The sequence below is a fragment of the Pelodiscus sinensis genome, chromosome 8 (assembly GCF_052426305.1).
Source record: "Pelodiscus sinensis isolate ZL-2025 chromosome 8, ASM5242630v1, whole genome shotgun sequence".
In the NCBI taxonomy this organism is placed as follows: Eukaryota; Metazoa; Chordata; order Testudines; family Trionychidae; genus Pelodiscus; species Pelodiscus sinensis.
This window is the reverse complement of record NC_143059.1, coordinates 32839405-32855004: the sequence shown is the minus strand read 5'-3', so window position 1 is coordinate 32855004 and position 15600 is coordinate 32839405. Positions and strand designations below refer to the sequence as shown.

General features: G+C 47.0%; 1 protein-coding gene across 1 annotated transcript in view; it reads right to left on the bottom strand.

Moving 5' to 3' along the window:
• Positions 1-15600, bottom strand: part of IPMK (inositol polyphosphate multikinase) — an 88181-nt gene that overhangs the window by 35827 nt on the left and 36754 nt on the right. The window contains exon 3 of the mRNA XM_075935027.2: positions 6124-6220. Within this exon, the coding sequence (XP_075791142.2) occupies positions 6124-6220 (97 nt within the window). The remainder of the gene's footprint in view (positions 1-6123; positions 6221-15600) is intronic.

The window sequence follows — 15600 nt, the reverse complement described above, 5'->3', positions numbered from 1 at the left end:
TAAGAGTCTCTGGGCTGGAGCCTGGACGGGCATGGGTTCCCCTCAAGCCTCTCCACACCGTTGCAGAGTCTGCCCCTGGAAAGGAAGACCAGGACTACAGAGGGGCTTTACCCAATCCTTGGACATACCTATGATGAGGATGGCTCAGTAAGCTGTGACTCTTGCTACTAGTAAAGTGCCTGGTGCCAACCCCCTGCCCTCAACCTTGCCCTGGGGCCAGTGAATCTATCAGCTTGCCTATGTGGGACAAGGTCCCACAACAGGGGAAAAAACTAAACTGCACTGCCATGAAGCCTTCAGGAAAAACTTTCCTAGATATCTCTCTGGAGGATTTCTGTGAGATCGTGGTGTATATCAACATCCTGTTCCTCTGTACTACCTACCTACCTAGGCAAATATCCAGCTCTCAGAAACACAGCAGCTACGTCTAGACTAGCATGATTTTCCGGAAATGCTTTTAACGGAAAAGTTTTCTGTTAAAAGCATTTTCAGAATAGAGCGTCTAGATTGGCACAGACGCTTTTCCGCAAAAGCACTTTTTGCGGAAAAGCGTCCATGGCCAATCTAGATGCGCTTTTCTGAAAAAAAGCCCCGATCGCCATTTTCGCGATCGGGGCTTTTTTGTGGAAAACAAATCTTAGCGGTCTACACTGGCCTTTCTGCGCAAAAGTTTTGTGCAAAAGGGACTTTTGCCCGAACGGGAGCAGCATAGTATTTCTGCAACAAGCACTGATTTCTTACAGTAGGAAGTCAGTGCTTTTGCAGAAATTCAAGCGGCCAGTGTAGATAGCTGGAAAGCTTTTCCGCAAAAGCGGCTGATTTTCCAGAAAAACTGGCCAGTCTAGACACAGCCAGCCAGCTTCACACATTTTTATACCCTAAGCCAGTGGTTCTCAAACTTTTTGGCCATGGCCTACCTGGCTAAATTCAAACCTTTCCATGAACCACCAGTTGCTAATGGAAACTCACTGTTAATTACATAATTGTACCTGAACCATCTTGCTAGTGCTGCAGCTAGAAAGAATGGTTTAATTTAATCAGTAAGAAAAAAATATTAAATTATTAAACAGATTACGCACTCTAACTTTCTCGTGTTACATTATTTAAAATGAAGTTTGATAAATTAACACATTTATGTCCAGCACAAAAGGTTTCAATGTTTTCTTTATTATGGCAGGAGTGAGGAACCTTTTTTGATCGGGGAAACTAACCCACAGAAAAAAAATCAGTTGGAAACCACACAAGTGAGAATAAAAAAATAAAAATAAAAAACACACACACACACACACACACACACACAAAAAAACCCTCAATCCTCACTGATATGACCTCCCCCCTCCCCCCCCAACTGAGACACCTCACTCCTCTGGCACTCCAGCCCCATTGGGTGAAGGGGAGGGACAGGGAGGACTGAGGTTCAGGGCTTCCTATGAGCTATACTCTTCTGGGGTTCCGGGATTAGTAGAATTTTGTGGACCCTTCCCCTACAGTCTCTGGAGTGGGGACAAAAATGAGGGGTTCAGTGTGCAGGACAGGGCTGCTGGCAAGTGGGATGGAGTGAGTGCACGACAGGGTGAGGGAGCAAGGACTTGGCAGGAGGTGGGTGCAGAAGCAGGCTGGAATTAGGGAGGCTGGCCAAGGGGGAGGGGGAAAGAACAAGAGTGGGTTCAGGAGTAGGGATGTTAAATTTTGATTAATCGACTAGTTGATTGGGGGGGGGGGGTTGCTCACTTTCCTGCTGCACCTCTCCCTTTGAAATGTACAAGAGTCACCTGTGGCCCCCCAGCTGAGACGCTGCTGGGGGGCACTGGCTTTTAAGTCAGCTCCCCCCAGAACTGGCTCCTGCTCCATCCCGCTTGTTGCCTCTCTCTGATGGAGGCAGCGGGGGGGGGGGGGTCAAGCAACTAGTTGAGTGACTCCTCAACTATGCAATGTGTTTATGCCTAGCAGATAGTCAACTAGTGGCTTATATCCCTCTTCAGGAGCAGGCTGGTGGTGTGGTTTCTAGCCAGGGGAAGAGTACAGGAATGGGCTGGGGGCGTGGGGTCTTGGCGGAGGGTGGTGCAGGAGCACAGTAGGAGTGTGAGTATGAGGGACGGAAGGGCACTTACTTTTGCACCCCATGCCACTCCCAGGCATTGTGTCTCAGGCACGGCCTCCTGCTGCTCTCATTGGCCAGACTCCAGACAATGGGAGCAGTGGGGAAAGCTTCCAGGGAGCATGTCAGTGTGCTGCTGTTTCCCCAGCCAGGGTAGGGGGAGTGGAAGCAAGGCCACTTCTAGCTCTGCTTCTTCCCCGTAAGGCAGATCCAGCGGGGAGGCTCGGGGTTCCTCCCCAACCTCCAAAGGATGCCAGCACTGGCGCTTCAACCTCACAGCCAGGTGTGCAAGGCTGGAGCACCAGCGCAGGCTCCCTGCTACGGAGAGAGGGAGGTTGAAAGGGGGGAGCTGAACTTGAGCCACAGATCACCTAGAAGGCAGCCACCGACCACTAGTTGTCCGCGGACCACAGTTTGAGAACCACTGCCCTATACCCACTTTCACAATACACAAACCACAGCCACTTACCATGTGTCTCATTTCCTGGTTCCTGCTCCCAGAGAGCAACTGCTGAGTCTGGCTAGGCACCTCAGGAGTGGAGAACAGTTCCTGGCAGCCAGCCCTATTAGGTGACTGTACCAGAATCTGCACATCCTTGTCTAATTCCACCTCCTCTTCAATAATTTTGGTAGGTCTGCTTTCTGTTGCCTCTGTGTCCTCCAAAGTATCCATGGGCTCTTGGTGGTGGACAGGCACTCATCACCAAGGATAGCGTCTATCTCCTTACAGAAACGGCAGGTCTTAGGCAAAACACCAGAGCAATGGTTTGCCTCTCACCTTATGGTGCACATGCCTCAGCTCCTTTATTTTTACTCTGCATTGTCACATGTCCCGATCATAGCCATTTTCACAACAGCCTTGAGAAATCTGCCCACAGATATCCCAATTCCTATGGTCAAGCACAGCTGAAACTGCACAGCTCCTCTCCCCATATACTGATCAGCTCTAACAGCTCTGCAGTGGTCCAAGCAGGAGAGCATTTGGTGTAATAGTCTGCCACTGTCACCTGGAAAGGTGCAATGAGACATCTCCATGCCAACTCATCAGGAAATGGAATTTCAAAAATTCCCAGGGCTTACCAAGGCGAAGGGCAGATGGTTGGTACACCCGGTTGCAGGACAGAGGAGTTCAAACTGTTGATCAAAAGGTTAGGATGGGACAATGTGGAGGTCAAAGTGATCAAAGCAAGTGTAGATACTTGCTTCTTTCCAATATATACATACAGGCAGTCCCCGGGTTACGTACAAGATAGGGACTGTAGGTTTGTTCTTAAGTTGAATTTGTATGTAAGTCGGAACTGGTACATATTGTAGGGGAAACTCTAGCCAAACATTTCTCCAGAGCTCAGTTTTATTCTCCCACACCTCACTTCCCTCAGTCCTTTATTCTCAAGCTGAGGTGTCTGCTGAGAAAAGCCGCTCTGCGTCTCCCTGGTCTGCTGGGGGGAAGCAGCTAGTGCGGGGTTGCCTCACCCCGTTTGTAAGTAGAGATCCGATGTAAGTCAGATGCATGTAACCCAGGGACTGCCTGTATAGGGAAAAGTCAAGCCTCTCCTCAGGGTGGAAGTATTTTATTGCCAAAACCAGGCATTTTTCCAGACAAAAGTTGCATTGTATCATGTACACCCTCAGTGTTTTGTCAGCAAAAGGGACAGAGGTTTCCTCCCACCCCCCAGGTAACAATTATTGACACTGATTTTAATAATAAACAAAAGTGATTTTATTAAATAAGTAAAATTTAAGTAGTTATAAGTGATAGCAGACAGATCAAATAAGTTACTTAGCAAAATAAATAATAAAAGCTTAGCACTATAAAACTTGTTACATGCAATCTCTTACCCTAATGGTAGTACTAATAATCTTTGATAGGGTCTGATCCTTCTTAAAGTTCAGTTCCAGGTAGCTGCAGCAGACATCTTAGATGGCAAAACAGGGGTGTCTTGAATTGTGGCCACCACCTCCCCATTGTCTCATTACTGCAAGTACCTAACTGTTGCCCAATGTGGGAACCCTTTCTGTTCCGTTTAAACTTTCACACTTCTCATGAGAAAGTACAGCATCTAAAAATGGGCTCGAGCATCAAGTTACCAGACCATATGTCTTGACAGGACCAAAAATAGTCCAGGTTTACAGAAAAAGCAAGGACTATTCAGAGATCATTGTCCTGAGTACCAGGCCATTAAGTTCCTTGAGTATTACTAATGGTCCTCGCTTAGCATGTCTAGATTAGTGAACAGGTTTATACTTCATATTTGTAACTTCAAAAGCAGGAATGATACATACATATACACAGAATATTCAGATAATTTCATCATCGATATTCAGCAGATTACTTTTTTTAAATAATATGGTATGAGGTGTTTTTCATTAAGCATATTTGAGATCTCATTCCTATTCATAGGCATATTTCTATAAAGAATAAGGGGTACAATAGCATACTCGGGAGGCTAGAAAAAGCCTTAGACTTCTCATTTCCACCCTTTACCAGTGAATTAAATCATCCTGTCCTATCTTGGTTATCACCTGTTCTTGCTTAATTCCTGGCCTTCATAACAACATTTGTTTGTCCCTCCCAGATCTGTTCAAAAAATCTCAACTCTGAATAGTACTGTTCTTTCCCACTCTCATTTACCATTCTCAGCAGAGTGTAGAGATCAGGTGGTTCTCAAACTTTCTTGATCCCATTCTGACAACAAATCACTACATAACCCTAGGAAGAGGGCTTGAAAGTGGAGACTGCCCGTGCCCCATTGCCCAAGGGGCAGGCTAACGTTAAAGCCCAAGGACTTTTGCCCTGGGTGAGGGAGTCCTGCCAACACCAGCCTTGGCAACCCCCCAGTTTGAGAACCCCTGGACTAGATCAATCTTCTCTCCTATTCCCACTCCCTTTCCAAAAGAACATTTCTAGAAGGAGTGACGATTTTGGCACTCTCTATGTACAGTTTATAAATTCTGGTTGACATTACAGAAATTGTCATAAGAATAATTTGATTTTTTTGAATATCTCTGTGTATGGGGATTCCAGGGGCTGTGTCATATCTCAGACAGAGCAGTTGTTAAACCTTTACAGTCAGCCATTCAAGTGGAAACAATGGGCTAGCTCCTGCCTATGAGAACCAGCATTCTCCAACCCCTCAACAAAGGAGCAGGTGTTTGGAAAGTGGAAAGTTATTGGTAGCAAGATAAGAGAACCAGGTATTTGACAGCAAAACATATAAACATGAGGGACTCACAGGAACACTTTAACAGGAGAGAAAAAAGAGCCTGGCATGCTGAAGAAGGGGAACAGGGGAATCCATGACTGAGGAGATAAGCCATGTGCTGCAGCAGAAGGACTCTAGACAGTCCTAAAGGAACTGACTCCATACCAAAAAATGAAGGCTAAAAAGTATAGGTACTATGATAAAGCTCTCTGCGATACTGTCAAACAAAAACAAGAAGTCATTAATGTGAATCAAAACAGTACCAGGCATTAAAGGAATTATAGTAGAATTTCTCTATATAGAATAATTTATACTTTTAAGTGGAAAACAAGTTATCCTAAGGGAGCATAAGCAACATCTAACAGAGTTATACAAAAAGAGTGCAACTGGTAAAGATTTACATAGGCTTTACAGTGTCCTGTTCCAGAGGGTCTACCTTCCCATATGGATAAAAGACAAAGGAGGGGGGGGGGGGACAAGTTCATTTCTTAAATATAAAACAGAAATTTGCATCTTTGTTCACAGATACCCACCAGAAAGATCAGAGAAAAAATTGCACCATATTTATAGCGTTATACAAATAAAGTTTTTGTAAGTGTCAGATCTTGGTCTCAATCAGATACTCAGGATTATCTATAGGACAAAATATTTTCCTACGTTGACATTTCTTCTTAAATAGAGTACCTATTTAAATAACTGTCAGGTTCAATATTATAGGGAATAGGATTATGCCACAGAGAAGTCACAAAGGATGGTATTGCTGAACTAACTCCCCAGAAAATTTATCAAGTTTGGGAAACTAGCAAAAAATTAAAACAATACCATTAGGCGCAGTGGGTGGTGACCAGTTGCCAAAATATTTTGGTAAGTATTTTCGCAGCTCTAGAAGAACACTGTCACAACAGTCAGCAGCATAAACCTGAAACAAAAGAAGACAAATAGAACTTTAAGTTATGCATTTTATACTTTCAAGAGCCAAACAACTGCTACCTCTAACAGACTGTTCTAGGACATTTCCAACTATTTTATATATAGAGAGAAATTCAAAGGCATTTGTAATCTTCCAACATGCAGAACACATATTCATTGTTTTACAACCCATAGCTAACTTGAACAAAAAATAGTTAATCTTGTTTTATCCAAATTTAAGTTGCAATTGTTGGGATTAAAAAGTCAGTATAGAGTAGACTGAATTCATTCTTCTACCCTAAATGCTGGATTTTGAAGGAGTACTACAGATTTTAGCCGTTTTAAATTGTATCAGGCTTAAAATACAAATTCAGTTCAGATTTATTCCTTCACTTCCCCCAGAACAACCCACTACATCATTTGAATAAATTACACAGGCTTAACACACTATTCAGATACATCTGTGTTCCTCCGCTTTTGTGTTTTTCTAGAATTTAGCAAGAAAATTTTGACAAAAAAATGTTCTGCTCTTTATTATATTTCTGCAGTACAGGCAGTCCCCGAGTTACGCGGATCCGACTTATGTCAGATCCGCACTTACGAACGGGGCTTTTCTTGCCCCAGAGGATGCGGCCGGCGGGACCGCCCAAACGTGCCGAGATCCTGCCGCCCTCGTCCTCCGGGGCGAGAAAAGCTGCTCCGCGTCTCCCTGGTCTGCTGGGGCGGGACCGCGGCGCATCTGGGCACTCCCGTCCCAGGGAGACCAGGGAGACGCGGAGCAAAGCCGCGGAGGACCCGGGCGGCGGGACCGCGGCGCGTCTGGGCGCTCCCGTCGCCCGAGTCTCCATGGTCTGCTGGGGGGGGGGGGGCGGCACGCAGCTAGTGCCCCCCCTCCCCCGCAGCAGACCAGGCTTTCTTGGGACGCCTGTGGTAGAGCAGCTGGGGCGCTGCCGGTTGGTCTCGCAGTGCCGCTCCTCGACGCTACTGGACCAACCCGGCAGCACCCCAGCTGCTCTGCCCCAGGCGTCCCCAAGTCAGCCGCTGCTGAAACTGACCAGCGGCTGACTACAGGAAGCACGAGGCAGAGTTGCTCTGCCCCCGGCTTCCTGGAATCAGCCGCTGATCAGTTTCAGCAGCAGCTGACTTGGGGACACCTGGGGTAGAGCACCTGGGGTGCTGCCGGGTTGGTCCCCGCAGCGCTGAGGTGCGGCGCTGCGGAGACCTACCCGGCAGCGCCCCAGCTGCTCTGTCCCAGGCGTCCAGATTCAGCTGCTGTTGAAACTGATCAGCAGCTGATTCCAGGAAGCCTGGGGCTGAGAAACTCTGCCTCGGGCTTCCTGTAGTCAGCCGCTGGTCAGTTTCAGCAGCGGCTGAATCTGGATGCCGGTTCCGACTTCAGTACAAATTCGACTTAAGTACAAACCTACAGTCCCTATCTTGTACGTAACCCGGGGACTGCCTGTATTAATTTCTCACTCTCAAACTGGTTTCAGAGGTAGCCATATTGGTCAGTTACAGCAAAAGCCAGGAGTCCAATGGCACCTTAAAGACTAACAATTTTATTATGACATAAGCATTTGTGATTTGCAACTCACTTCATCAGGCACATGAAGTGAAAGAAAAATAAACAGACAGGAGGGATAATATGGGAGTGTTACAGAGCTCATTCAATCAGGGTCAATGTGGATAAAAACGTGAGAATACCTGAAGTGGAGAAGTGGAAAATTATAAGAAGAATAAAATGGATATGGTTAGAAACTGGGAATAGCTCTCTCATTACAATAAGTAATTTCCTACTTCAGGTAATTCTCACCTTATCCACATCCAGCTACGGAACTTCAACCTGGATCTGGATTATCCTAGCTCACACTGATGCTAAATATTCCACAAATCAAACTGAGATGACAAATCTGTTGACAAATGACTCAGAAAAGAGTTTAGCTACCTGTCCTGCTTTGGTTTTATGATACTAATGAAGATTTATTTTAGCCAATAAAGTAAGCATCTATGATTCTGATCAGACGGGATCAGCATGTTGAGTTAAAAGATCTGCATCACAGTTTGATATTACTATCATAAAAGTAAGTCAATGTCCATGAACTTGGGATGGTACCAAAAATACATTTCAATAGATTTAGAACACTAATGCAGTAGGATATCCCAGCTTCAAGATCAAATAAAACAGGGCTTAATCATGCTAAGAATAAGGAAGGCTTCCTAGTCTATCAGCTTGTGAAGAAGAGCAGACATAAAACAGCTGTGTTTTAAAATGGAAAAAGTATCTTAATATCATTCTAAACAATGAGTTACTGCTTCAGCACCGATGGAGAGACATGAAGGGTACTATGTCAATCTGCTTCCAAAAAGCTGTCCTGATTCTAGAAACAATACAGATTATTTGTAATCTATAGTAATATCGCTTAAAATATCCAGAGTGCTTGTTTTTCTTTAAACACAGATCTCAGTATCCATTTGAATGATTACATCGGAAGGTGGGAGGGCTAAACAAGAACATTTATTTGGTACAAAATGGAGGAAGATCTGGAGTAGTCACCCAATTAAGCACTAACTGCAAAAAATTGTTCAGGAAACATTGCTCATTCTCATGCACAAAAGGACAGCAATACCTGTTCATAAGAAAGAGCCCAGAAGTAATAATCAGCAGCTAATGGACATCTTCTCCTTTGATTACAGTGTGCCTACTGGAGTACACACAATCAGACACTAAGTCCAGAATGCTCAATATGAACTGAACAGGGTATCTTGCATATGAATGTGAAATTGCATTTCTAGATTGTTTTAATACCGCCAAAGATATTCAGATACATTTCAAAAGTACACCAAATTCAATTAAGATATCTACAACAGGCTCATACAATAGCATGATGGTTAACACTACATTAACCATGCTGTGTTCACTGCTTACTACAAAGGAATGGAATTTTCTTCTTCTCTAGCACTTAGGGTTGCCAGATGGTTTCAATAAAAATACCGGACACACTTGACATTACATCACAATCTACATTACATTTTATTTAGAAAATACTGGACATATATATTTTCTCATTTATATTTTCTCAATTTGTTTCCTGAACAGAGAGCTCAAATACTGGACTGTCAGGTTCAAAACCGGACATGTGGCAACTCTAATACCACTCTAATACCAGCAACAGGCAGGTGGGAGTCCTGAGCCCCTTGGAAACACTGGGCCCTGGAGCAACTGCCCTCTCTGCCCTCCCACATCTGCGGGCCTGCCTAGCACACTTTATGAGAAGCTACTACTCCTTTGTAGATGCAGGTACAAACAACTGTTGCTTCCCTTAAGCTATTTTATTTAATAGCTGTGTTCTTCTGTGCTACATCTCCTCTACATTACCCCAAATGGTAAGTCATCTTAGATCCTGTTTACTTACTTTAATATTTGGCCGTGTCTACATTGGTGTGATCTTGCGCAAAAGCAGCTGCTTTTGCGCCAAAACTTCCTGCCTGTGTACACTGGCCGCGAGTTCTTGTGCAAGAACACGGACATTCTACTGTATGAAATCAGGGCTTCTGCACAAGAATTATGATGCTCCCACTCAGGAATAAGCCCTCTTGTGCAACTGTTCTCACGCAAGAGGCCAGTGTAGACCGGCAATATGAATTTCTTGCACAAGAAAGCCCTATGGTTAAAATGGCCATCAGAGCTTTCTTGCGCAAGAGAGCATCTACACTGGCAAGGATGCTCTTGCGCAAAGGCACATGCCAGTGTAGACGCTCTCTTCTGGAAGAGTTTTTGCACAAGAACTCTTCCGCAAAAGAGTTCTTGTGCAAAATCATGCCAGTGTAGACCCAGCCTTTCTGATGGTGGCAGAGTCTCACAAAATTGAGTCCCATCCATGAATTTCATTGAAGTGATGTTTACTCTCTCAAATCCTTTCAGTTTAATCCTCATAGCTATTTCTAGAAATCCTTCAGTGCATATAAACCCAAACCAATCTGAACAATTCGTAACCCAAAATTTATTAAAGAGCCATTTACGTTAGTGGTGAAAGACCACAGTTACAACACATAATCTGAACATTTCTTTTGTTATTCATTAGAAGGATCTCTAAAAATATGCTCAAGAATAATCTAGAGATCTTGCAGCCGTTGTGCTAGCCCTGTGTATCATGGAAATCACTTCTAGCCAGGGAGTGCTGCACCCCAGGACCCATAATTCCAGCATCTATAACTTATTTGTTTTAAACGAAGTTATGAAATCATAGACTACAAAAAGGTTCCAACACTTTTTTTAAAAGGCTGAAAATAGTGCTTAGACCAAGACTCTTGGGCAGTGTTTGAAACCCAAACATTGGAGCACTAGGACACTGAAAATGAAATCAATTAAAAGTTGTAGAATTTAATTTCCCCCCTCAATGTCTACACTTAAATGGAGAAAATAAAGCATAGCAGTGCTGCAGAATAAAAAACCTGCAATCTTTCCTGCTGTGAGCAAACAACCATGAGCTACCACTCCCACAAATACTACTTAAATTACACTTTAAAAACTTTCCAGTTTTTTCCAGCTCTCTAATTTTGTATTGAGTGGCAGTACTCCGGGATAGCTATTTATTGTGCCAATTAGTCTCGTTTATCTGTGGGAGACTTTCTGCTGCCAACAATGGGCTTTGGGTCAGGCCCATAGATTGGCACAGAATCACGGATTCTTCTGTGAATTCCTAGATTTTACCAAATGGGGGTACACTTCTCTAGAACCTTTTACCCATATACCTTTTGAGGAGCTGCTTAAAGATGTTAAAATGCAGTTATCAAGCTAATCACATAGTAGATACAATGTTTATCAACTACATAATTAGTCAGTAGGACCACTCTGCAGAGCCGCAGCAGAAGTATCTCCAGAATCCAGCTCGAGCTGGGACTGAGCAGTCCTGGCTGGTGCTAGCTCCAGGAGCCACCCACGCTGTAGCTCCCCTCTGTGACCCCTGTAGACTGGGGCCGCTTTGCAGCAGCCTCCCCTATTTCCCCACACACACACCACCTCTGATAGAGGTAGTGGGGGCACGGGGATAGGCAGCACCCTGGAGGAGGTGCTGCGGGGAGCTGGCTTTAAGCCAGCTCCCCCCAGCACCAGCTCCTGTCCCCACCCCCTTGTTGCCTCTCAGAGGCAGCCAGGTGGGGAGGGTGCTGCAGGGAACACAAGGCCAGCGGGAACTCGAGCAGTCTCCGCTTGCGCCAGTTCCTACTGCGGCTGCTTCAGCCTTTGAAATGTACAAGAGTCCTGAGCTGCCACAATGGGAACACTGAGGAGTGAGGAACTACTTGAGTCCCTGCTGGCCCCCTGCTCCTTCCTGTGCTTCTGCTTTTGAAATGTACAAGAGCCCTGTGGGGCTCTTGTACATTTCAAAGGCTGAAACAGCTGCAGTGGGAACCAGCATGGGGTGGAGGGGGAGAAGAGGAGGAGACTGCCTGAGTCCCCACTTGCAGTTTCCCTGCTGCGCCCCTGCCCCCAACAGAGATGGTGCCGGCTAGGCTTATTGGGTAGTTGACTACTTGACTAGTTGCTTACATCCCTAAAAAGAATAAGACTAGCCTTACCAAGACCACTCCCCTGTTGCTGTCTACTGTAGCTTGTCCTTTAGATTAAGTGGTTGCAATCTGTGCTATAGTGCAGAAGTTCAGGGTTCAGAGATTCCTACATGTGATGGGATGTTGTTACAGTTGTAAATAATTTTTTTTTCTAAGAATGTTAGGTTGTCAAGCCAAGCACTTAAAAGCAAAGAAATGCCAGACTGATGGCTGTGTATGCAACTTTAATTCTGCTTCTTTCTGCAAATGCATTATGATATATCCTTTAATTATATGATCTGTTCCATATTTCCCACAGGACCCCAATCTCATGTAGTTCACAAGCTGCAAGCACAAAGGAAGGGGAGAAATTAAAGTTGCACAGCAATGGTAACATTTCCTACTCTTGACTTTACTTCTTAAGTAATATAATTTGTCACATAATAATACAGAAATACACTTGTTACAAATCAAAAGTCAGAAAAGATTTTTTTAGCCAATGATTCCAGTATTTCTCAACATACCCCAGTAAACAAATGTCAGAAGAGAGTCATTCAACCACAAAAGGAGTTAATTATAAAACTTAAGTTTATAAATATTCATGAACAATTATGTAATAATTATTTTTAATATAAAAAATACAGTTGTATGTAAACCTTTAGACTAGTGATCCCCAACGCAGTGCCTGTGGGTGCCATGGCACCCGCCGGGCCATTTATGTGCGCCCGCAGAGCAATCTGGGCTGGCCCCGCCCCCGGGCGTATGGCAGGTGCCAGCCCTGGGCACATGGGCGGCCCCTGCCCCGGGGTCACGGGACATGCCAGCGCCAGCCCCGGGTGCACAGCGCATGCTTGGCCCCACCCCCAGGCCCGTGGCCCGTGAGTGGTCCCACCCCCAGACGCACGGCGCGTGAGCAGCCCCGCCCCCAGGTGCCCGGCAGCCCCAAAATGTTGGGGACCACTGCTTTAGACTCTAGCAAAAGATGCCTGTGTCTAAGACTACAGGAAAACTGCAACTAAAGTATCAGGATAGTCTTTTCTCACAGCTGTGTAAAATCTTTTTGCAGGGCAAAGCAGTGCCTAATAAACAATATACAATTACTCTTCTGATAAAGACACCTATACTTCATTAATTTTTCTACTGAATTCAACAGCTAAGTGGCGTGCCAAAATTTAACCCTCCTGCCCTGGACCTGCCACTCTCCTGATCTCTCCACCATGCGCCCTGTGGACCACCAGGGTCAATGCAAACCATTCCGCAGACTACCGGTTGCTAATGGAAAATCATTGTTAATTACATAATTACACTGAAGCCATTTAGCTAGTGCTGCAGCTGGGGAGAACAGTTTAATTTAAATTATTAAGCATTTTAACTTTCTCATGTTAGTTTATCAAACCTGATTTTAAATAAAGTAAAATATTATGTCCAACACAAAAGGTTTCAATGTGTTTTTTATTTATGGCAGGGGTGAGGAACCTTTTTAGGGTTGGGAGTCGCTGACCCACAGAAAAATGAGTTGGGGACCGTGCAAGTGAGAAGCAAATAAAACCACCTCCAAAACCCCCCAATCCTCACTGATGTGGCCCCCAACCGAGACACCTCACTCCTCCAGTACTACAGCCCCCACAGAGTGAGAGAAAGGGACAGGGAAGACTAAGGTTCGGGGCTTCCCAAAGACCAGATTTACTTTTCTGGGGTTCCCGAATTAGTGGACCTCCTTAGGCTCTGGGGTGGGAGCAGAAATGAGACATTAATGAGTGGGATAGGGCTGCCAGTGAGTGGGATAGGAATGCAGGACAGGGTGAGGAGGGCAGGGTCTGGAAGGGAGTTTGGTGGCAGGAGCGGGAGGCAGGGGGTAAGAGAGAGAGTTTGGAGGCAGGAGATGAGAGGGTGATAATGCAGTCAAATAGCTAGTTGGGGAGGGAGGCAAAGAAGTGGGGAGTGAAGGAAAGTGCGGCTTCTGCAAAGTAAAATTGTATCCCCCTCACATCTTCCCTCAGCCCCATGAACTCCCCCAGCATTGCCCCATGCCCCTCAGTGCAACCACTGCTCCCACCCATCCTGCCCCTGCATCCTCTTTCACCCCCTCCCACTCCCACATCCCTGTGGCCCCAGCACGCCCCCTGTGGAGGGCAGCAGCGCTGGGGCGAGAAGAGATGGAGAGAGCAGTCTCCTGCCTGCCTGGACCAGCCCCTGGCCTACAGCCAGAGGCAGCCCGTGAGCCTATGCAAGCTAGGCAGCTGCCTAGGGTGCCGTTGGCCTGGGCGCTCGATGACGACGTCACGGGGCGCCGGGGCTGGCCTGTGATGACGACATGGCCATTGACGGCCGTGCAGGCAGGGGCGCCGATTGTGCCGCCCCGCCTAGGGCGCCAGCTGCTGCAGCCGGCCTCGGGCTGCTCCTGCCTACAGCTCCAGGGCTGCAGCTGGGGCAGGCAGAGCCCAGACTGCCCAAGGCTGGCTCCAGCCCAGCCAGGCACAGAGGGTCACTGGCAAAGGGGCTCCCTGACCCCACACACAGCCCACAGGGAGCAGCCCGGCACACCATGTGTGCCCACCGCCCAGCCCTGCTCCTCCCTAAGCAAGAAGCCTGTAGCCAGGAAGGGGTGGAGGGTTGACCCCTTAAGTTACCGGGAGCTGCATGCCCCAGCTGGGCAGAGGCAGCCCCAGGGATGTGCATGCACTTCTCCTGCCCCCTCCTCCCAGCAGGGAGCTTGGAGCTCATGCTCCAGCCTTCAGCCACGCAGCTAAGGCTGGAGCCACAGCAGAAGCTCCCAGCTGTGTAGGCGGAGGGGTGGAGCTGAGCTCCCATCCCACATGCCAGTGAAAATCAGTTTGTGCACCCAGAGGTTGCCAACCCCATAGCTAATATTTGACAATTCCCTAGTTTAACTTTGTAAAACAACTTCTGGAAGTAGATTTTAGAATGCATCTAATACGGGCGTGGGAAACCTTTTTTGGGTTGGAGGCTGCTGACCCACAGAAAAATCAATCGGGGGCTACACACAAGAGAGAAGCAAAGTGAGAAGCCCTTGACTGAGAAGGAGAAAGACACTCCTCACATTGCCCTTGTGCACCAGAGCCTGGAGGAGACGGGAGGCAGGCTACAGGTTGGACCTTCTTGTCCAGCACCCCAAGACCTGACCGGTCCTGGATGAGGGAAATTTTCTGGTCAAGAGGAAGTCCCCGATACGAGCCCCTCAGCCTGCTGCGTCTCCCCACTGATGGCTCCTTCAGTGCAGTTGGGCTGTCTGCAGGTCAGTTTCAGCCCCGACTCTGCTGCCAGCCTGGCAGCTCCAGCCCCACTGCCAAATGGCAGATTGTCTGATAGGGCTGCCGCAGCCTCAGTCCCACTGCCAAGTGGGACGTGGCCCTGGCTGCACTGATTCTGCCGGGTTGCTACAGCCAACTTCCTCTCCTGGGCTGTCATGGCTGCAATCCCAGCCCCAATGCCAGGAAGCAGACAGCCCATTCACAACAATGATGCCCGGGCTGATGTGGCCCAGCCAGACTTCCCCTTCTGGTCTGCTGTGGTCCATGCCACACTGCCGGGCAGCAGACAGCTTCCAGGCTGCTGTGGCCCTGCTGCTAGTAGACTGCCAGAGCTGCACCAGGCTCCCACGTTATGCCCCACAACTCTCTCATCCAGGAACATCCGTGGTCATGCCAGACCATGGATGTTGCTGGACGAGAGAATCCCAGATTTGGGAGTTGCAACTTTTCATAGATTTTGTGTGCTCTAGCTCTGTAGGTGGGGGGCTGGAGCACCAGCGTGGGCTCTGCACTGCTGGGCCAAGAGGCCAGATTCAGGCAAGCTGGGGGCCACAACCAGCCTCCTGGACTG